Source organism: Pterocles gutturalis, unplaced genomic scaffold (genome assembly GCF_000699245.1).
Source record: "Pterocles gutturalis isolate BGI_N339 unplaced genomic scaffold, ASM69924v1 scaffold8163, whole genome shotgun sequence".
NCBI classification, from domain to species: Eukaryota; Metazoa; Chordata; class Aves; order Pterocliformes; family Pteroclidae; genus Pterocles; species Pterocles gutturalis.
In genome coordinates, this window is record NW_010125583.1 from 104,972 (window position 1) to 129,406 (window position 24,435).

At 34.9% G+C, this 24,435-nt stretch overlaps 1 protein-coding gene across 1 annotated transcript in view; it reads right to left on the reverse strand.

Moving 5' to 3' along the window:
• The window catches only part of ELP4 (elongator acetyltransferase complex subunit 4), a gene marked incomplete at its 5' end in the record, with an annotated part of 123,570 nt that overhangs the window by 86,981 nt on the left and 12,154 nt on the right, over positions 1 to 24,435 (reverse strand). The window contains 4 exons of the mRNA XM_010078622.1: positions 5,267 to 5,455; positions 10,863 to 10,947; positions 18,105 to 18,244; positions 23,963 to 24,091. Of these exons, the coding sequence (XP_010076924.1) occupies positions 5,267 to 5,455; positions 10,863 to 10,947; positions 18,105 to 18,244; positions 23,963 to 24,091 (543 nt within the window). The remainder of the gene's footprint in view (positions 1 to 5,266; positions 5,456 to 10,862; positions 10,948 to 18,104; positions 18,245 to 23,962; positions 24,092 to 24,435) is intronic.

The window sequence follows — 24,435 nt, forward strand, 5'->3', positions numbered from 1 at the left end:
TTTTTAAGTTTTCATAGGCGTATTTTCAGATTGTATAGATAGAATGTAAAATAAAATTGCAATGTCGCATATACTCATTTACTTTTAAAGTTTAACATATTCATTTTGGAAAAGTGATTTTTTAAATTAAAAGACAGTGTACTGATGAGATGATGATAAGAATGTGTAGAGAGTGTCATCCTAAAAAGTATAATTTATTAAAATGAGAAAGCTGTTTTAGGTGTGTAATTTTACCACACAATGTGACTGTACATCACAACATAGCTAAGTCAGCTAAAAGACAACTAACACATGGGTACAAAAAAATGCTTCAGACGTATATTGTATTTGTTTTTGAAATGTAGTTGTTACCGAATCAGAAGTGGTAGAGCTAGAATATAGCCTGTTGTCAACCATAAACTTATTTTATGAAACAGCAAATTGTTTCTATTTCTTCTGCAGCTTGATTAGCAAATGCTATCAGCAATAATAGAAATTAAAAACAAAATTACTGTCACAAAATTTACATTTTGAATTGTATAATTCTCTGAGCTTCCTACTTGATCATAGTTTTAAAGATGCTTTTATGAATGTCTCAGATATCCAAACCAGAATACTAATATCTGAAAACTATGTGGATAAACCAAGAACACATGTCACAAACTCATTACTCCCAACACGGTTGTTAAACTGTATTTCTCACATATAGCAAAAAGGAACATGCAACATTAAAAAGCAAGTAAAAAAATCCCAATATACAAAACCGTAAAGACCATTTCATCTTCATCATTTCTATTTTGCAGAGAAATTAGAAACCTTCCTTAACTATCATATAGAAACTACATGACATTTGATCTCAATACAAATTTGTGTGCAGCAGCTACATCATCAAACACATGTGAAGGTTATTCAGCATTTTACACTTGTGAACTCTCAGAAGTTTGAGTTCTAAGGCAGGCAATCACTGTTAGCTCTTGCCATAAGAATAAAGACTTCAAACTGTGAGAAATCCACAAGCTATAGGAGTTCACATCTTATAATCCTATATTAGCAATGGGTTCTAAAGCCCTCCATCGTTTGACTTCGAGTTTAGCTGCTAAATTAGTGTGAACACAAAAGGCTATGGATGTGAAAAGGTTTGTTTCTGAATTTTTCTACACTGAAACATACCGTAACTTATGCACTTCAGTGAATTCAAAGCACCAAAACATTAATATTGCAGGAAATTAATTTTTTAACATAGTGGATGAAATAATGAAAATACCTTGCTAAACAGAACCTCAGACTCTGAGGACAGGTTCTGTAACAAGACTTATTCATACTGACTTTTCATTAGTCAATTAATTTCCCTTGGTACATGCTAACTAATATGGTTGTTAGTCCTTACCAGTAATACAGCTTCAAGTTGAAAATAAAAGATGGCTTTAATAAAAGTGTTACACTTTCTCCCAGGGAAAATCATAATCTACTCAAGAAAGTATTACTTAAGTGATACCAAACTGAGAAGAACAGGAACAGAATTATGAACATTATTTAGTACTTTGGGGGAAAGATGTTTCTGGATTTACCAATGATTTCTAGCAATTAAAGAAAAATAAGAAAATATAATACGAAAATATTTCAAATTCTAATTTAGGGCTTTTGCAAGTATAAAGCACACTTTTTTTTTTTTAAAATCAGGTACTAAAATGCACAGATTAGCAACACACAAAAAGAGAGTCCTCATCTGTTTTTATAATATTCCTTAAATTTGGAAAGTGTAACAACAAATGAAATCCCTCTTCCACCTGCCCTCCTTGATCAATGTAGATTTTAAAAACGGAAGTAATCTTCCCTTTTTAAATGCACCATCTGATTTCATAGGCACAATTCACTTTCAAGGAGCAGTAGAAAGACTTGAAAAATAACCTTCCATCAACTATTTTAATCATACTCGTACGTATCTCAATATTTATTATCTGACAGACAGTGTAAGATAAGAGTATGTTCAATCAGTAGAAAATATCAATCAAGTAAAACTTGTCACACATCATCTGAATAAAATTCATAATTGGATAAGTTTTTACTGTCATTTTCTTCAAATTCTCTTCCAGAATAATGTATTCCTATTTTTGTGGTTGAGAAAACAGAATTTTCTTTTTTCTTCATGCACTGCTTACACCAGAAGTTTCATTAATAAAACACAAAGAATCTGTATTCTTCAGTGGACTACAATTTTTTAAATTATTCTGAAAAAATTCTGTACACAACTAGTTTTTTTTGTAAAATTGTGTCTTTTACCAAAATGTAGCCTCACAGAAGACTGTGAAGACATTCAGTGTCCCATCAAACTGGGTGAATACGCATTATATTTGGACAAACGCAATTCAAAGTTATTAAATCCAAGATAAAGAATAGCTGGAATAATGAAAGAGCCACATTGGTGGATATATACCACAGAGGGAAAAGCATCAAGAACAAAATCACTGTTTAATGTTCAGCATTCAACAAAGAGACAAAGCAGACATTAAAATGTAGGAAAAGTGACCAAACAATAATAGCATTATTGTCTTACGTTACTGTAACAAAGTATGGTAAAAAGAAATGTGACTATAAAAACAGGTTAAGGAGGCAGCATGAGAAAAAATACAAAACAATCAGAATATAGAAAAAATAGGGAGCCTCATCTTATTGTCTCATCAGCCAAGAACAAAAATATAATTTATGAAAAGTAAAGGTGAAACTAAACTTTCTGAAAAAGAAAGAAACCAGGTAGATTTAATTTGTGGCACTTCCTGTCACAGTACAACACGCGAAGTACTTGACAAAATATATAAAAGAAACCAATTTCAAACTACATATATATATATATATTCCATATATATATTGCATCAGTCATGCACTACATAGAAAAATAGAAATAGTTTGGGTTGGAAAGATGTTCCTGTTGAAAATCAGTACTATCAATTGTGGGTTTTATTTCTTCGCTGGAGTTACTACTATTGGGGGCTGACAGAGACAAGATATGGTATGAGTCACTGCTAAAAATCTATTTTTTCAAGACAAAGTAGGTAAAAATGAAACTATTTTTCTGTATATGTTATGCAGAAAAAACCTTGATTAAAATGTGATTTTGAGCTTCTATTTATCTTCATGGAAATTATTCATGTGAAGAATGTACTTGCAGAGCACCTAATTAATACAGTTAGGAGGCAAAATAACATAGAAAACACAGAAACAGTAGTTCAGGGTATAAATGTGGAACTTACTACAACTTCAGGAAAATAGTGTGCATTTTCTATGCCTTCAGTGTAGAGACTTTAATATTCAACAGAGAAAGCACATGCTAGAACTTACTCTGAATTAAATACATACACAGAAATGCACTTGGAAAAAAAATCTCTCTCTCTTATTCTCTTGGAAAAAGAAAATACATTTTCTTTACTTTTTTTAATCCAGTAAGAAACCTCAGCAACAGAATGGTGAGTAGCTGGGTTGTGAGAATGTGAGCAGCTGCTGTTATTATAACTAAAGGTCTGTCTACGGCTTGAGCCTGAGAGACCACATGTTCGGCTGTCCTCTCATCTTGCCATCCTCACCAATTAACTATTAACATGGAGGGCTGTACACATGCTCTCAGGGGCTCTTTAACAGGCTTCTTGGAGAGTGGAACAACTACACAGCAGGGCTCTGGGAACTGAGTAATGTGGGGTATAAGGAACCCTCAGCAGCTTTGCTCCTCCTAATGACAGTTTTCTCCATAGTTTAGTGCTTAAAGAAGGATACATGAAGTTTAACATTAAAAAAAAAATTAATGCTCTCATTTGTTTAACATTGCTAAGCAAAGATTCTGGAAATAATGTTTTTTTTTTGTTTTTTTTTTTTTAATTCTGAACATTCTAGCACCTACTCTAAAACAACCCTGTTAAAATCCAAAACTCAGTTATTTAAAAAATGAGATATAATTTCAATCCTAATTCCATAGGAAGTGATTTATATGGAATTTATAAACACAAATCCAAAATCAACTTCCCAGGCAAGTTTGCAACAAACAAAAAACTTCGTCCTTCAGTTTGTTTCCTGAGATGCTTGTGGACTTCTCTAAAATATGATCATACCTTTTACTGACACAATATATAAAAAAAGAGTACAATGAAGCAGATTGTATGTCCCAGTTATGGACAGGTAATTCCCATGCACAAAAAGAAGGATGCTAGTTTTACATTCACAAATTCTATTCATTGAATTAAATTTCACTTAATATTCAAAACCAGCTAAGTAAGGAGATGAAGGTTTGCACTGCAAGAGGAATATTCATACACTTTTGATTGCAATGGTAAAACTAGAAAATCAAATTTCTTTAATTTCAAAGCAGTAAGTGCATCAGGTATCTAGATAAATAACTTCTGCAGGTATTCAAACACCTTTTCAAAATGCAATACGTAAGTGGGAGTCATGTACTCACCTAAGATAGGATGTAATCTAACGATAAACTCATCTACTATGAAAACACTTTGCATAATATGAGGTTTTATCCAGTCCCTTTTTACTATAATCAAATCAAATTAATATCTAAAATTATAGGTTCTCTGTTCATTGTTAATAATAATTTAGCTTTTGTAAGTTACATTACCACTTGCAGAAAAAAAGACTACCTACGTTTTTCCTTTTGCTAAAAAAGTTTATTTCCAGAAGATACACTTAAATCTCTATCTGCTCTCAGGAATGGTGCTGTTAGCAGCTTTTGATCTTGCAGCTGGGATAATTACTCTGACACCATAACTGGTTTGTTCCTGGTCCCAAGAAAAGGGAATATTAGAATTAAAGAGTAAACCTGTATCTTTCAATTCCTGGCTTTAAAAACAAGATCAGACATCATCATAATGAGTATGACAGATGAAGACAGTGGACTGAAATGTCTGTTATTGAAACTCCAAACAGGGTTCTGAAGGCAGTGGAAAACTGCCTAGGGATGTTGTAAAAAAAAAAAAAAAAAAAAAATTACTAGCAGGATTCTCTTTGCTTTTTTTATAGTTTCTGAAATTTTGATAGTTTTACTAAAAAGACCAAGACCCACATGAGGCATAATTGTATCTAAGATGGTTTTATGGTTAGGCTTTTGTAGATTTTTCAGCACAACTGACCCACAAAAGTAGAGAAACACCACAGTGAAGTTATGTTTGCCATTTGAACAAAAAGAGTTTTCAAAATGTCAAAAATTGCATTTATTTTCTTACCACAAACTTTAAAATAAAACTTTGCTAACTGATGTGTCAACTATGCAATACAGCAAAGAGAGCGTTCCTACCTGGATAAGGTGAGCAGGCACTGTGATGATGCAGGCTGACAGAGATTTTCTGAGGAGGCCACGGAGAACATACAGAAATTTTGTAAGGCTATGAGTATCTTCAGGAGTATCACTGCTACAAATGTCATCACCCCACAACATGGAACCCAAACTCTGAATTCCTATCCGCAAAATATTCTTTTGTTTTTTCTATTGAAGAAAAAAAAAAAAGCCACTTGTTATTTTTTAAACATTAAGAGGAAAATGCATTTAAAAACCACAACTTATAGAATTTATATCCATAATAATTACATACTTCAATCACAGCTTAATCTCAGACGATCTTATAAAAATTACAAATGGAATGGCATTTTTTTACTGGCTGGATAACATGCTATGTCAGACAAGCAAGTACAAGTGGAAGAGACAGCACAGAAATACTGAAAACTACGAATCTGCACTTTGTAACCAGTTAAGTGTAAGCATATTCTGACACAAAATACAATGGTACTATGATTTTTCATGTCCTTTCTCTCCTCCATCACTGCCCTGGAAAACATGCAAAAGAATCTTTTCTCCAGCTCTAACCTGGTCTGCTGGAGGAGCCTGACAGCAATCCAACACAACTTTTCCCTCCACTTTCAAATTTTCACTGTCTTACTTTCATAACCTGACTATTCTGTTTGCTTCGGTTTCACTTTTTCTGCTGCTTCTAAATGACCGAGATGGGTGCCTATCTCACCCAGGCAGGGCCCTTTCACTGTTTGAGAAGTCCCTTAGGAATCACCTGCACTCCTGTCACCTCCTTCTGCCTAACGAAGGAAGGTTTACCCACAGAGGAACAGCCCTCGATGGAGACGTCAGCAGATTGTCTCTTAAGGACTACACCTTTCTGAAAGTCTTTGACATGAGTGTTTCTGGATCTGCTCTAGTTAGCTACCGGGTACTAGAATCTAAGCTGTTTTGACGTGTAAAATCCTAAATGGCCTCGTGTGTTACCTGCCTAAAGACCTCTTGCTGCCCTGCAGTACACCGCCAGAGTACTGTGCACTCAACAGAGGCAGTGGCTAAGATGAACCCCCTTTGCTGAAGGGGCAGATTATGAAGCCAGAGTCGTAATTTGTTTATCAAAATAAAATGTTATCTCTCATGATGACAAATCTCATTTCAGCTTATTTGATGTGACGTTTTCTGGTGATCTGTGAGAAGGATTTTAGGTGTATTTGCCATCAATAGCTGAGACAGGGACAATACACACCCTTGGTGAAAGACTTCCTCTACAAGGTGGACAAAGCTACATTTCTAGAGTTCAGGGTTCATACTTAAATACCATTTTGTTTCAAAATATATATATAAAATACTAGTTTAGAAAACCAAAAGCGGGTACATTCAGTTACAGCAAAGTGCTTTGATAAACTGTAGATATCAATTTCCACCATTCCGAATTGCAGCTGGAATGAACAGGAACCATCAAGCACAAAACATTGCACAGCTGCTCTGGAAATCCAGAAGGGTTTTGACAAGACAAGAGACTACTCTTATAGATACTTCCCTCTCCATATTGGGCAGACAGAGCCTCAGCTGTGAAACACAGTACCACATGGCTCTGCATTTAGCCAACTCTCATGGCTTAAACAGTGAGCAGATCTGCCAATTCACTTCCAATCTTTGTGAAAGCGATATATGTTTTAACTCTGGCAGATTCTTCAGTCTCAGGCTTTTGCAGGCTTATGGGTTTTGCTTACACAAAGTCAACTTTTTACACTACCTTATGAAGATCTGGATAATAGTACAGCATAATACAACACAATCTGACTTCTCTGTATGACATTGGTCAGGCTTGGATGTTCAGAGTTTAGAAAGAATAGAAAAAACAGAAGCTAGTCTAATATACTTTAGCGACTTCTAATCAGAGCAGGTTAATGCATTTCTTGACGTGTGTTTAAGCAACAGTACAAAATCAGGCATGTAATAAAACTATTTTACACAGATATAATGGATATTGATCATGCAGCTAAGGTGTTCTGGCATTTCAAAATTTCAGAGCAAACACACACAAAACTTATAAAAACTTCTGTAATGAGAAAAATATTTTTTACTGGGAAGAACATCCGTAAGAACAACACACAGAGAAAAAAACTATCAGAATATCAGTTCTCTTATTGGATAAAGGATTACAGATACTTGTTTCACAATATTAAATCATAAGAGTTGTAAAAGACAAAGCTATTCAAACACCAGATAATATCAGATGTACTTGTTTTGGCCAGTAACGTATTTTCTACCAGTATAATTCTGTCAGGCACACAAGGCCCTGACAAATGGCTTATTCCATAACTGAAATATAAGGAAACCATAAGTCGAATAGTCTATAACAACAAGCCTGCAATGCAGAGTAGTATAATATTTTTTTTAGATATACCATCAGATCTTTTATACCCTTATTAGTTCAGATTTTTTTTTTAAACCTTTTAAATGTAATTTTTGTAACAATGTGTGCTTTGGCAGCAAGACTTCTGATTACAAAGAATTAAAAAACCTAACTCCAAGCAAACTAAAACCCAATTCCCCCCCACCCTTTATTACCCTGAAAGTCACCCAACTTCCATTCCAAAGTATACTAAAAAAATGTTAAGGAAATAAAGTTGCCTATGAAAGTTTTGTTGTCAAACGTGAAGAAATCAAAACAATTCTGAAACAAACAAGTGCTGTTCTATATGAGTTAAAACCATGCTCAATTTATAAAGGATTCATACTTAATGATCATCAGCAAAGAGTTACCAGGAGGTTTTAAAAAGGATGTAAAACTGCTGCTCATATTTCTAGGTTACAGGTCATTCTGACTCTGAATTTCCAAATAGGTCTTGGCAAAGATGTTCAAGTCAGTGTGAATGAACAGGTCACTGCTTTGGTTAACTTCAACCAAACTTTTCTGTAGCCTAATACCTCAAATAGGAATTATTGTCCTAAGGCCCACAAAGTCATGCAGGACAGTCAGAAAATATTATTTGATGATGGCCAACAGCAGATGGTCCTACAAAACATTAATGTTATCTAACCATACTAGGTCCTAGAGATGCTGGACCATTTTATCAGGGGTCTACTAGACCTCTAAAGGTAGTTTTCACTGATTTTCCTAATTGTCTCAAACTTCTGACAGCTGGGCTGAGTCCCGTTCTGCTTACTTTTCTCCAGACCCCTATTCAAATACTGGTATTAGATAAAGAGGAGCCAATAACAAAGAAGAGTAAGTCTAAGTATCATTGGCATATTGATCTGAAAGTAGAGAAAAATATCTGAATGTTTTACCAGTCAGGTTAAACTTTTCCTTTGAATCCACATCCAACAAGCAACACATTTCTAGATTTCCAGCGTCTGGAGATTTTGGAAGGATTATATGTATGAAAAATGAAGCTTTAATGGCATCAGCTTCTGTCATTCACGGACAGTGACTAATGGATTTACTTAAAGACAGTATGTAAATCTCCTTAAAGTACAGTACCTCCTTGCTACCTTTTGGCCCTTGCGGTTTTCTCAAACTTCATGAAAGCTACCACCAATAGGACCCACCCAAAGGGGAGAGGATTATTTGGGAGGGAAGAGCATACATGCACAAACTTCTCAGAAGCTTGTATTATTATATACAGGAAAGGACACAGGTCCAGAAGACTGTGCTGGTCCTTACTCTACTATCTTCATATCTGGCTACTTAAAAAGTACTTCTGAAAGCTCAGTAAATAGGAGGGGACTCAGAGTAACAGAGAGGTGAATTTCCCATAGATTTGGAAGATAAAAAGATCCAAGGTGTGTTATGGACCATAACTACATTAAACTCTGGATATATTTGTTAAGATGTTTGTATCATATACTGCTTCAAAATGTACAAAATTTGAGTGTACAAATACGATGTATGGGGAAAAGAGGAACCTAAAAAGAAAGATACTGCTCCAGGAAATCATACGCATTATCTCCCTTTAAACAGAAACAACTACGCAAGCGCGAATGGCTTTCTAGGTTAAACTGGCGTGAGAAAGGACTCTTTCAAACTTCTAAAGCTTCACCTCAGAAACTTATATCCATCATTTAGCAAACATATACTTTTAAATTCATCAGAGTTCAAGTTCTGGTTTTGCTTTATTGACACCAGTAAGACAATCTGAAACAATGAACAAGTACAGAAAATAAGTATCCACGGTGTCTAATTTTACCTTGCTTGCAGCAAAACCCCCCAAAATATTGTCTCTGACCAACCTTCATTTACTTTTACATGTAAAAAAAATTCAGGAATATACAAAGGTGCTATTTTCCCACCAGACCTAACCTGTAAGAAAAATCAGAAGCACCAGCCTAATCTCTTCAGTAGGAGGTTGTTTGCTGGCTGAAGGTTGGCAGGGTGCTCGTTTCGCTCGGCGCTGCTCTTTGCAGACAGCAAGCTCTCGGGCTTCCACGGGACCTGTCACCGCGCGGGAGGAGCATCTCTGCACACAGCGCTGTATGGCAGGATGACATGCCTGTTGCCATGGCTACCGCAGCGAGTGGGGAGAGGTGCCTGTCAGGGACCAATTTACTTCTCCAGACTGGCACTGCCACCAAAGAGAAGGTAAGCTCGCCCATCCATCTCAGCAGAGACTAAACACTGAGCACAAACAACCTAAATTTACACACAAGTGTTCTCTGAAGGTAATGTTTCTCAAACATACTGTTAGACACAAACACATCCATTCCAACACTACCTACCCCACAAAAATGATTTTTAAGATATTCAACTGGTAACAGTACACAGTCTTGTATTATATTCTTTGAGGTTCTCCAGCATCTATACCAATTTAACTTCTCTACAGCAATCTTTCTATTGTACAACAATAGAGACAATTACCTATCAATTAAGCATCAATATATAATTCATTATTTTATTTCCATCAACTCCAAGTAAGTCACATAGTACCGAATATGACAAAGAATAATAGATAGGGCACTGCTCAAATTAGAAAAGGGCTTTCAATCTATGTTGTTAATGCTCAAAATGTTTTTGATTACCAACAGTATGATTCAATGAAGAGTACAGAGATCTTTAGAAGTCTGGTAAGCTGTTTTGATTTGTAAAGTTGAAATAGCATTCTTATTTCTTTACTTGTGTTTCAATGCTCACTGCATAAAGATGCATACCATTTAATTCATTAAAAAATTCACTCCAGTAAAAACAACACTGAAAAAATCTAAAAGTTTAAGATTAAATGGTCAGTCTCACGTATCTTGAACACATTATTGCTAAAGCAATAGTTTGAAAAAAAAAATACTGCAGGGGGAAATGTGTTTCGCTTAATTACATTGTATTTGTCAATCCATTTATTAGCTAATTGCATAGAATCTGCATTTTACTAATGTCATCTTACAGTTTGTTCTTGTATGGTCTGTGTACATCTGTAACTGGTAAAGAGTACAAATGCCCATTAAAATATGATCCGTGCTCTCTATTTACTTTGCTTGTTTACTTTAGTAATGCTTAGAAACAGCTTGTTCCTTGTTAGTTTGTCCAAGACCTTCTTGTGTCACCCCCGAAAACTGAGAAAAGCACATAAACTACAGGATTATAGAAGAGTACAAGAGTGTTCAGTACCTGGGGATCAGAGCCATCAAATCTTTCCTGGTAAATGATCCTCTGAATGGACTGAAGCAGCCTTGCATAAGCACTGTTCATATTACTGTTGGTAAGAAGAAGCAGTTTAGAAACACATTTCAATACTCTCCACTATGTCTCTTAACAGCTGTATTAAGAATAAATATAAGCAGATGCACCTTTCATTCTAAAGGCATCATATAGAAAGAAGCGTCACAAAAGAAAAAAATCCATCCTTCTTTAAATAAAGTTGACATTAGAAGTAGTTGTGATTGCTTTGTGTTAACTAGTTCAGTACTCAGACATTTAGTGAGAGCTAAAATCTCTAGAGATTAAGATAACTTAATTATGTCAGGCTCACTTACATCTAGAAGATTAATGATTTAATGTATCAACTTAAAGTTGAAACCATTACAGCATAGTACTAATCTTCCATAACTGACAAAGGGCTACCCAACTGTAATTCCAAGTATACCTAATCAATGCCCTCATGAACAGAGTTGACTTTCTGTTACTGTAAGCTTACATACACACAACTGCTATAACAACCAAAAACAACAAAAAATGAAAGAGACAAAATTTTCACAATCAAGTTCATGTAGTTTATCTATTTTTTTTTAGTATATTTTTCTGATACTGCATCTGAGCATAAGATACATTCTACTGTGCTACGGTTCCGTTTTGTATCCATATGTTACAGGTGTTATTACTGCTTTATTTGCATGACAGCAGAATTCTGAGGTAGAATTTAGGTATTATTTAGAAAATACATATAACATAATTTTTTTTTTTAAAAAGGCTATCCAGTGGCTAAAAATGGATTTAAGCAGACTTAATATCAAATGAAAGTTTAGCAAATCATCTCGCCAAAGTCTTAGAAGGTCCAGTTCCTGCATGTCCAATGCACTTCTTCAGATATCCATCCCAGCCACATTCTCCAGTTCCACACATACAAAGGACAGAAAGTCCTAATCTTTGCTTTAAATATGCAAGGCATTTTGCTTTTAAAAGAGACATGCTGTTTTCTTAAATCTCATCAGGCATACTGGCTTGTGTGTCTGGAGTTGATGTAGGTTCCTTACTGCAGCTGAGAGCTGAAGCCCTCCTATGTTTTCTACCTTCAGCATTTCCTTCTAGTCTCACTCACTACCATCTAGGGTTGTGGATTCAAACTTCTTGTGTACTTCTTGGGAAACAATGACAGGTTATTTTGCAAAAATGTTGTTACTTGCTCCAATCATTTTAAATGTCTGGTCTGATAACAGCCCAGGTAAGAGCCAAAAAACTTTTGCACAGGAGAGAAGACAACTTTTCTGAGAAGCACTTAAGAGTTGCAAACATCTGTCTTTTACACCATTGCTTTAACTTGGAATTCTAAATTTATTTCAAGAAAACACTATGAACCCAAACCCAACCCCCTTAATGACATATTTAAGTTATAAACATCTACAATCATAAAAGTCATATAGCCATAATAATTTTGAGTTTTGAGATACCAATGTCAGAAAACATTAAGAGATGACCTTTCTCAGATATGAACAAAAGGGAGAGTTTACAAATTAAACTCCATTTTTTTTTTTTTTTTTCAGATTTAGTACCCTGGAAGGCTACTGGTTAAACTGATGTACCTTTGTAATTTAATACTCTCTTGAAATTCACAGCTGAAAGTAACTGGCAAAACATAATCTCAACATGCCACTTAATGTGTAAAGTCTGCTTCCTATACTAAAAACAGAAAAAGAAAGAGCAAATTTTCAGTTATGAAGTAAATTACTTTCCTAGTGCTTAGTTGCAAAAGGAATGGCTGTTAAATGTTATACCCATACTGTCTTGCAGGTGCCAGTTCACAGGGTAGGTGGAAAGAAAAAGGGCTTTAGCTCCCATGCTAGCCAAAATGCCTTCTCTCTCCACATCTTCACATTATCGCAACACACACACACAATCCTTGGTGCTTACACAGTCCTGAGATTTCTTCCCAGTTTTGCCAGAGCTGGCGAGAATCTGCAGCACTTCAGAATAACAAGAAGGATTTGTGTATCGATTGGATATTTCTTTATCCTTTTGGAAAAGACACAAACTGCTGCTCACCAACATTAAGAAGGAGTTTGCACCTATCTTGCAGCCATAGCCAGGAACACGGTATGTGTAACAAAAAAAGACGACTGTGGCCTTGTATACCACCACAAACTAGGATTTTCAAGTTTGTGTATTTATCACTTATTTTGCTTATGAGTCTTACTATGTTATCCATCAGGAAGCTGGAGAACGTACCACAGCTGTGATACTTGCCAATTACTGATTTGTTACTAGTTTGCTCTTAGAAGTGGATAAAAGAATAAAATACTTAAAGCATTAGTAGAATTTGAGAGTTCTAAAATTTAAAAAACCAAACCAATAAAAGAGAACTTAATTTAATTCATCAGAAAAAAGATTTGTAGCAAAGAAATAAATAAAGAAAATAATGTACTGCATAAAGATTGTTTTTAAATCTAAAACCAGGTGCTTTTCTACTTCTGGCTAAAATATTAATGGTTTACTTGAATTTGAACCATGCTATGTTAATAAGATCATGAAAAACATTGTGAAAACACTATTTCTAAAAACAAGTTGCATTACTCTTTTGGCAATGTTTGTCATAAAATTTAAGGAAGGAAATAAGTTATTTTTTATTTTCTAATTTCTACTCTCTTTTTGGCTTTCTTACTAAACAGCATTTAATTCTGATAATGAGTTCAAACAATTCTTTCTTTACTCTCTTTTTTTGTTTAGCAATTTAGTAATGGATAAAGCAGGAGCTGGCAAGAAGGTATCCTGGTTACAACGGAGCCTCTGACTTCTCTGTTGATAGTTTCTAAGCAGTTAACAGAGGTTAGGTTATCAAGTGTATGACAAATAGCCTTATTATGTACAAGGAGACCCCATTAGGCAAGAGAGTTAAACATGTTTTATCTAATTTATCGGTAAATCTATACACAAATTTTTTATTTTTTCAAAAGCACATACATTCTTAAGGTAAAACTTATGAGAATTACTGGAAAAATACAGACTAATTATTTCAGTTCCCTTCATTATGGAACTTTCTCTTTTGGTAATTGCAGCTGAACAATGACGACAGAAGTAAGAGGGGCAGAAAGTAAGCCTTTTCTGTAATGCAGTGTTATCATAGAGAATATTTCTGCCTTCCTGTTAAGCACCAGCTTTAGCAATGCAACAAAAAGGACACTAGAATATCCTAGCAACAGCAACTGGAAAACAGTTGCTGTCAGCAGCACAACCCTGTTAACCTGGACCCAGCATTAGGGCCAGGACATAACTGCCCTTCCCCAACATGAAAAATAACCAGATAAGAAAGAGAAGGTTTATACCTTCTTTTGGCACCAAACACCCAGTGCCATCTACTGCTTCCTGTAGGAGAACAGACTTCCCAATCTGTTTTTCAATTACTGTTTATTGTGGGGCAATGAACTTCTACTCATCTTGAGTGATTATTCAAAGGAGGACCTTGTGATCTAATTTAGCCATCAGGTACCACATCTACAGAAAGGAGAGCAAACACAGTACTCCTCATCTCCCTCTGTCCGAAAGCAGATACACACACGTGTGCTAAAACACAGGAAAGAAAAGAAGGATTGATCCAAACTTTAAGATGAACAAATGATGTATATAACCTCCAAATCTGATCTTTAATTGCAAAGTAAAAGGCCAGTCAATAACTTAGTTCTGTCTAATCAGTCAAAGAATTTCCTTTCTTTGCAAGTTGATAAAGAACCTAAAAGCTTGTGTGGATAGAAGAGAGGAAGAACTGATTTCAGTGTTAACACATTTTCTGTCAATCTTCTTTTGATATATTAAATTTTTAAAGTAATATTTTTTGAGATTTTCTGAATTTCAAGTAATTTTTGTAATGATTCTTTTAGTTCCTTCCAGGCTATCAATACTGTCTTTGTGGTACTGCCAGCCTAATAGAATACAGAGGCTTTGCAGTGCTCTAAAGGTAAGCAGCATTTTGTGACCAAGTGTTTTTTTGGCTATGTATCTAAAAGACAGAACTTCATGTTTAAGAAATTATATCTTCTGAGTGGAGATATGCTGACTAACCATGTCTATGCTTCTAGTTCACTGTAACATAGAGTAAAAGAAGTTAGCTCAAGGCCTCAGTGGGACCTTCAGCCAACCAAGGATAAGGTCTCATAGCGATTGCTGATTTTATTGGAAGAGTTAACTGTGACTATAGTATTACTTTCTTTCAAATCATTCTCTAGTTAGTCAAAAGAACAGAAATTTTTGTTTCTATGATATATTGAAGTTAGCTTTAGAAGCCAGAAGCATTGTATTGATTTTCCAAACAGTAATGCCAACAAAATAATATCCTTTCCCTCCCCTTTTATAAACTTTCTTTAATGAAATCATGCTGACAGGACTGTGAGCTTGCTTTCATTCCTTGAGGAAACAATGCTTCCTTCAGAATTTCATAACAATAATATTTGTAAAAACTACAATACGAGGCTGTTGGGTTCCCATAAAGGCATGAATGTTTTAAGAGCCGCGAAATAACTGGTAACATTCATACTTAGTATTGGATTTAATACACTGTGACTAATGTGTATTAAAGAATCACAGAAGATAGGGATGAAAGGGACCTCAAGAGGTCAGGTAGTCTATCTTCTAACCCTCTCTGACAGATACCTACCTAACTTGTCCTTAGAAATTTTAAATGATGGAGATTCTACAATACTCCCAACTTGAGTCTGCAAAACACCTTCTTCTTGTGCTAATCATTAGAAAAATATCTCCTTATTTCCGGTCTGTATTTCTACCACTATAGTTTACTCTAGCCCATTACCTTTGTCCTGCCTTCAGCAGACAACAGTTACCACCTTCTGCCTGTCAGTTTTTAACATGCTTCAAGGCTCTGCTTACATTTGTCTAAAGAACTTCCATTCTTCCGTTACAGGCCATTACATCCCAGTTCTGGATGTATACCCATCTTCACAACTAACTGATCCAGAGTCTTCTTGAAGGATGCTATCAAAAACTAGACAGCCTTGTTATGGCTGAGCAGAATAGAAGTACTTTGCATGTCTTCCACATTAAATTCTAGTTTATCACCTCTATGCTTCTTAAATTATGCTTTTTGGTAATATAAATCACACAACACTGCTAATATATTTTATGTTCAATATATCACCCCAGATCTTCTTCTGGAGACCTGCTACACTATTTTATTTGTCCAATTAATTATTCCTACTAGTATGATATTTGGCATGTCTTCACTGAATTCCATATATTTTATTGCAGATCATCCACCTAAACATTCTTGAATTCTAATTCTGTTATCTAATCTGAATGCAACTATTCCTTCCACTTTTTTCCAGATTTGACATTATGACTGCAATAAAGATACCCATTGTTCAGGATAGGTATCAAGCCAAATTAGTACTAGATTATTACCAGACCCAACACTGGGATAAAGTCTGGTCCTTCACTCAGGTTCAGCTGTGACTCAATGACAGCTTATTTAGAAGATAAGGATTTAACGATCAACATGACAAAAAGAAAACTGTCAACTAGTCTATGTTCCTCCTTTGACATGGTAACAGACTTTATCAATGGAGACCATCTCCTGTTTTCGAGCCTTTTGACTCTATCCCAGCTGATTACCCATAAGCAAACAAAAGAAATACATAGTAGGGGAAACTATCCTAGAAGCTTAAAAAACAGATGATATTATTTTTTTCTGGTATTTTTTTGAGCACTGATGTTATCCCACAGACGTCTTCACCTTCTCCTCTGCTTTGCATTGCTTTGGCCTTTTTGACTTTGTGGTACTTTGATGATTTGTTATGTTTTACTGATGAACTTAATTGGATTCCAGCTTGAAAACATTTATGTATTGTCTAACCTGGTCTCTCCTTATGTAAATTGGGTAGTCCAATTTGCTGATATTAACTGTGCTAGGTGCACATCAATTTGGGGACTGGGGTAATGGGAAAAGCAGCATTTCTCCATTTCCATAATTTTTGAAGATACTCTTGTGTCTATCCTCTATGACCCTGCTACAAAAAAATAATAATTATACATAATATATAAATAAAGCTGGTTCAAACATTTACTATAGAAAGAAAAAAAAAATAAGTTCTCTGCTTTCTTCTGAAAGTGTATTTTTTTTTCAACATCACAAGAATATACTTTATAAACCAGTGACATTTTATCATGTAACACCGAAACAAATTACAAAGAGACCTGGCTTTTGCCTTTACAGCTCTAAGAAAGGTGGTTCATACTGCACTTCTTTCATAGATCTTAGGTTTTATATTTCAGTGTGCTGTAATGAAAATCAATCACAATAAAGCATATCGTGCTATTACTTCCAGGAGTTGGCCCTATACACTGGGATCTATAAAACTGGGTATTATATAAATTAAATGACTGGGATAAACAAAGAGATTGCTAGCCCGTATTTGATGTTTGACTTGACTTGAAATGTCTCCAAGAAAGATACGATGGATGTGTGTGCTACAGGCTACCATGAGTCTTTGCTACTGTCACTCATTTTCTCTCGGTCTTCCTTGATTCATTACTGATAGACATAAACTATAACAACTTATTCATTCAGAGACAAATTTATGATTTTCTCTGGAATTAGGGGTGTTGCATAAGACATAATTAGTGATTGTAATTCTATTCACAGTGTTTTGTATTTTCCTTAGGTGAAGCTGTAGGATGTAAGAAGTAAAAGTGACATAATAAACTAATCGGATATAGCTATGTAGGTCAAGGATGGCCTGTCTTCTTAGCCCTAAAAACTGTACGGATATCTTCCTAAGACTGATAGCCACCTGACACACACATCTCCGAAAGCTGATGGGGCATGGTGCTCAGGGAGTAGTTCACAGACAGATAGTAATAGTTTTCCCCAGTCCCCACACTCAGCTGTCAGTAGGGCTGGACTGAACATGCAGCCGTGTCCTAGGCTGTCCTAGTAATGTCTGCCTTAATTGTCCCTGCCAACTTGCTTCCTCCCCGAGCTGAGGAGTCAGTATACTGAGCTGTCTGCACCAGAGTAGCCTTGCTGCCAGTCATAGCATGTAGCACTGACGTGGAAACTACAGCTGAAGTGCTTGTGAGCCATCCATGGCTACGAAATTTTTCACAGCAAGTATAGATGCAAAGATTTCCTTTACTGTTGATGTGCAGACAAAATTTGAACACACAACAGAAGCATGTGGTATTACAACTTACCATGTTTTCATTTGAGGCTGTAAAGACAATTCTTCAGGAAGGAAAAAACTGTGCCATTTTATGGACTCAAACAGTTCTGGAGACATTGTTTTAGAAACATCATAATAATGGCCAAACTTTGTAGATGTTGTTGGGCTGGCCTGTGGAAAGAGCAATACTGATTACAATAACCTATTAAATTATTACCTGTCAAAAGAAAATAATTAACTAGCAATACACTTGAAAGAAACCTCTGATTTTTTTCCCATTCAGCATAAGTATAAGCTTCAAGCAGAAAAACAATATAACATTTACTACTACGTTTTGGTTCCCCTGTTAACATTCTACAATGTGAATTTTTCACGCAGAATTCAACCCTTACTGTTCCAGGTTGCACCACCAAAGTGCAGTCAGATGCTTAACATAATGTATTTTCACACATTCTAGACATAAGATCACAATTTTCAAAAGGCCAGATATATGAAATGCGCAGAACATGACATGTTCCACCTGTCTGAGTTTTCAGTATCTGGGAATTATACAGTCCTACAGAAACATTTTCAGTTGACTTTGAAAATGTTTCCCTTTGATTATTTATGATCAGTAAGAAGAAATACCATTGCATCTTCATATATCTGATTTTAATGTAAAATTGTTAAGTAGAGGAAATAGTTAAAAACTACTTTTAATTTCTTGAATTCTGAATAAACAGCAGGTTGAGCATTACACAGACATTGCACACAACAACCATGGTTTACTACAATGAAGATTTTTTTTATCATCTCTCAGTTTTGGGTATATTAAAACATTGTAAACCCCCCACATTTAATATACACCACAGCAGAAAAAACACATTTTGAATACGTTTTGCTAGTAAATAAACAGAGGAAATGAATGTATATTTTTGCTTCACATTAATGCAGTTCAGCATGCAACCTGCAACATCACTTGAATTATACATGTAATGTTAAAAAACCCCTAAATTGCTATAATATGCAGTATTCAAGTATGTAGTAGCTGTCTGCTACAGGAATTGAACCGTTTTTGCTCTTCATGTAACAATGAACGTTCTTCATCTTTGCTGCCCTTCCCATTAAAAACAAAACAACAAAAAACAAAACAAAACTGTCTTGGAAAGAACAGTCAAGCAAAGTAAACCTCACAGGCAAGTTATTTTCTTCCAGGGAAGGAAAACAAGTGGCACAAATGTAAATCACTACATAGTATTTCTTAATGTACACACTGTAAAGGAGTAATGATTTACCAAAGCAATAATAAAACTGATCTTTAGGCTATGGCACAAACACCACTGTGCTCCTGATTAGATTATTTCTCATCAACTGTTCTAATTCTTTTCAGGAAAAAGAAAGGTCATTTAAAATAACCACATAAGTTTTGTAATATAAGTATCAATCAAAACCACAATATTTCTAACCGTTAAGATGCCTGGACTGAGAAACATAATGGATCCTAGACTTCTAACAGCAGCTTTGCAGGTCAAAAGAAAGATCAGCTATTGGTTTATTTTGAGGACAACTACCATAAGGCTGGACTTCATCCAAAGTGTGTGCATTGCATAAAGCAGGAACACGCAAAAATATTTTATCTATCTCCCAACACCAAGACTTACTGCTAAGCTGAATCCCCCGTAAGACCCAAGAGGCACCTCACATATGAAATGATGAGGTAATAAAATAAAATTAAATATCTCAACAGCTGTAAGAGAACAGGTGAAACAGAAAAGGTATGAGCTGAAAGTGAGATGTTGAAGACACACAGCAGAACAGAATGCCTTTTAAAGGTCGTTCTGAAGAGATGCTTCAGTTAGTAGGTAAAATGAAATGTTATTTTGTCTGTACTGAAAAGCATGGAATTTAGAAAAACTGAACAGAAATGCCCCAAATAATTTCAAAAGTTTCTCAGTAGGTTCCATAACAACTTAGAACATTCTATAAAAGGATTTTTCTTTTAAGCAGGCCAATATATATGTTTTATCCGCTATCTGAAAGTTGAGCAGGGTTGTGTGTGTATGCGATGAAAATACTTTGGAACAACTGCTCCAATTTCAACATCTGCTATTCTTGCTCTGTACAGGAATGGTAATAGGTATACTGAATTATTACAACAATAGGATGCCAAAAACTTTTGTGTGCTGAGCAACAAATTATTCAGTTCCAGCTCTGACTATTACAGAAATCTTGTGGTTTTCATAAACCTTGGTCTTGCTAATAAAATAAGCACTATAACATTAAAAACTACAGATGTGCCAGACATGGCCATGTCTTTATAGTTAGATTTCTGAAAGCAATAGTGCTACATATTGCCATCTTTTTATTTCATGCTTCAGCTTATCAAAAATATATTAAACTGTTAAGATTAATGAGAAAAATTTGATTTAGAGTAAATATTTTGAAATTATTTGATTAATGGATGTTAGGCCTGATCAGTTATCAGAGAATATAAACAGTAACAATCATACAACAACTTTTCTACAAAAACAATAAAACAACCAAGCTAAACTCAAACTTTTCATTAAAACAAATAATTAGTTTTTAATTTAAAAAACCCACAAAATTGCTCATGTATATCTAGTCATAAGAGGCAGAACAGTTTGACTCAAAAAAAGACAGAAAAACATATTCTTTAAGTCAGTGTTCCAATTCATTCACTAGCACCCAATTTTGAAAGAAGGAAGTCCAACAAAACATAACAATCTATCAAAATCTAAACATTTTTAATGTAAAATGTGACTTCTATTTAAAACGAGGATTCTGAAAGCAATTTAAACAGGGGCTGTTCTTTGCCCTATAATCTATTCTTTATCCGGATTACAGATCAGAATGTTTTTACTGCAATCTCTGCCAGAGCTCATCTTTTTATTGTGTACTTCCAAGCCCCCTTAATGTTTTAGAAAGGCCTTGACTAACTGAACTTTGATCTGATGTCTTCATTGAGGAAAGCTCCAGGTCGCCCATTTCAGATGCAAATCCTTACTGAGGCCCAATAGAGTTTAGTAAAGACAGCAAAAAAGAAGAAACAAGAAGTTTCCAGGATCCTCTTTGAGAATCCTGAGGCACATTGGTGTCCTTAATCCACCCTGCTGCATGGATTAAGGTAGGTGATAACCTCTCTTGATTCAAAAGAATAAGCACAGTGCCTACAAACTGGGTGGAGACTAGGATTTGGCTATAATAAAACACCATGCAATAAAAGCTCGGTCTATGTCAGAAGCCCATGAATAGGCCTCAATGTACTGCATTCCCAGGCTTAGCGGGAAGCTTGCAAAAAGCCTACCTGAATCAAGTAAGCATAAATAATCTGCTTTAGCAGAATGACCATGGAGAGTGCGCAGCAGAGACCTGCCATTCCTCTGGAGTTTGATCTGATAAATTTATTAGTGGATTGGAGGCTCAAGCCTGTTCTTTCCTGGATTCCTATTTTGCACAAGGAGAAATACACCAAATTGTCAGTGAGCAGAGTGCGCTTTTAGGCGACCGTCTGCTGTTAATGTTTCTAATTGCAATACTAATGTGCTAGAAATCTCAGATTTAGGATGAATCAAGGCAGAAAATTGATTTCATGCTGTGACAGTTTATATATTGCCCCAAGAACTTAAGCAGTTCATTCAAAAAAAAAAAAAAAAAAAAAAAAGGAAAAAACAAAAGAAAAAACCCACAGTCTTGCATTGCAAAATAGGCTATCCATATACTCAAAAATTTAACTGAAATTAACCTCTGATATAGATGAACGTAGCAAACTGGCAAAGGCATATCAAGCACAACATGACTGGTTACTCTGACAGATTTCTTATAAAACATCTGTCTTTTTCTGATGTATAAGGTATATGCAATATGTAAAGAGAAACTGGGATAGTTACGAGGAATACTAATATAAATATCACACATAAAAACAAAAATGAGTTACCTAGCTAGTCTATATGAGGTCTAATAAATGGGAAAGGAATATCTGAACTGTTAAAGAAGATCTCTTTTGTTACTTAGAAATAAAAACTAAATTAGGCATCAAAAATACCACAAAGACAGCTTAAACTCAGTGTTCTGACTTCATGTAAAGCCAGACACTGAATGGAAAAGTTTTCTGCTAACATGTTTAGAGTTCTAGCTAAAAGCAAAGCTATTTTCTCTCTTTCACACTTGAAACTATTTGATAGCAGTTTTTGAAAATGTACTAGTTTATTAGTTCAATCAGTTTGGAAAATATGCCTTGAAATTTTATTCAACGTTATTTTTGTTCGCCAAAAGGAAATTTAAAGAATAAATCACAACTGAAGGTGTTGATAGAATGACACTAGTAAGTGTATTAAACACCCAGGGTGCTGCAAGGCAACATCAGATTTTTCCTCTCTGAAGTATATTCACTATTCAAATTAATCTAGTACAGCACCAAGATTTTATGATAACTGCATTATAAAATACTGAAAAATATCAATTTCAGAACTATTTTTCACTACTTAGAATATCCCGAGGAATTTTAGGTATACACATCTTAAGAATTAGACTTTTATTTGCAAGTTTTAATTTTTTTTATAAATTTAATGTATACATAAAAATATTGTACCTCAATTATTCAGAATGATCAGCATCCAATTCAGAAAGTGACAATGATAACAAGGGAAACACCCCACAGAAGACTGACCATTTTAGTCTATCTTGCAGAATCAAATTTCAAAAATTGAGGAAAAGGATATGTATTGTAGAGAAATAGTATATTAGTGGAAGAAGTGATTAGTTCTATGAAGTTATAGAAGACAACTGCACACTTAACTGGATTATTTATGTTTTTCTATTTTGTTAGAACATCAGAACACTACTTGTTAACCACATGCAATTGTTTCCATATCAATGTACGAGGAATTCTGCTAGATTTTAAACCAGACAAATTATTTTGGGGATGGTTTAGAATGGCACAGCAAACTCCACAATAATAAAATTGATGAGATTATATGATTACCCCAGAGGCTGTTTGATTTGGCATGTCACCATATATAAGTCTTTTCTGACACAACTATATAGCCACGTCTGTGCAATTTCACAGAAAGCCAAACATGCCAAGCCATGTAAGATCATTTTGTCACATTCCAATTATTTTTTTTTAACAATACGACTGAATTTACTAGGCAGTTATGACTACATCTAAACCAGAATTTATAAATGTAGGCTAAAACGTATAGACAAAACAAGTTTTTTGTTCTAGACAGTGAAAAATGCTGTAGTTTTATTAAAAGTTGATTGTGCCACTGGATTAAATAAGAAAGTCACCAGCCACGGGAGATATATTATTCCAAAAACACTAACAACTGTAAACTCTGAAAGACTGACGACTGGCCTGGTTTCTTATATTCTTCCTGCACAGCGATTAGTTTCTAGTGACAGTGAAGCTGATATAATCTCAAGTGCTTACTTTAGTTGTTATACACATGGATAAGCAGGTCAACAGCTTGCTTCAACACAGTACTTTCACTACAGAGATCTAGGAAGTACTGTTGATTAAACCTACCTAAATAATTCGTGTACAACTAAATTTGAGCAAAGTTTGCAAGTGACCAAATTATTCAAACTTTCATAAAAAGCTATCTCAGTGTAATAATAGTAATTGAAAAATCCCATGGAACTTAATGGTTTTTACTTTTAAATTACTATTGACTGAATTAAATTCACAGTACCTGCAAACCATCAAATTCCCTTTCTCTCTATATCACTAATAATAAAAAAATATAGTGGTATATGATAATTTACCCTCAGAAGGTAATCCTGTAACACTGTCCATTAGCAGTTCTGTTGTCTAGATTCTGCTGAAAAGCATTTGCTCTGCAAATTCATTTTGACTGCAAGAGGAAAAAAGTATGAAATACTGATTACCTCCATTTTTGGCAAATTTTGGTAGCGCCAGGCTATTTTCATAGAATCCTGAAAATCTTCAGACTTAACAGCTGCTTCTTCTCCCAGTCCGTTTCTGTAGGTATCATCAAGCAAAGGGGCTGGAAGTTCCTACAGGTGGAGAGCAAAAGAATGTCAGCCATCTACAGTTAGTTAGCTAACTTAGATAATTCAACAAGGGTGCAGAAATAGAACAACTGTACCTATGTGTTTCAGCAGCTAAGCAGAAGATGCAAGCCACACTTTTGAGAAAATAATTTTATTTTACTTACTTTCTTTTTGCAAATGAGCCTGGTAAAGGCTCTCCATGAGAATGATTATGTACAGAGTCACATTTTCAGATTTCTTACAGCTTGTTTAAAAGATACACTCGTATACAACAAACTCCTATTACTATGGTTGCAAAAATTAAGCTTTACGGGTAGGAAAGCTACACAAAGATTATAATAGTTAGT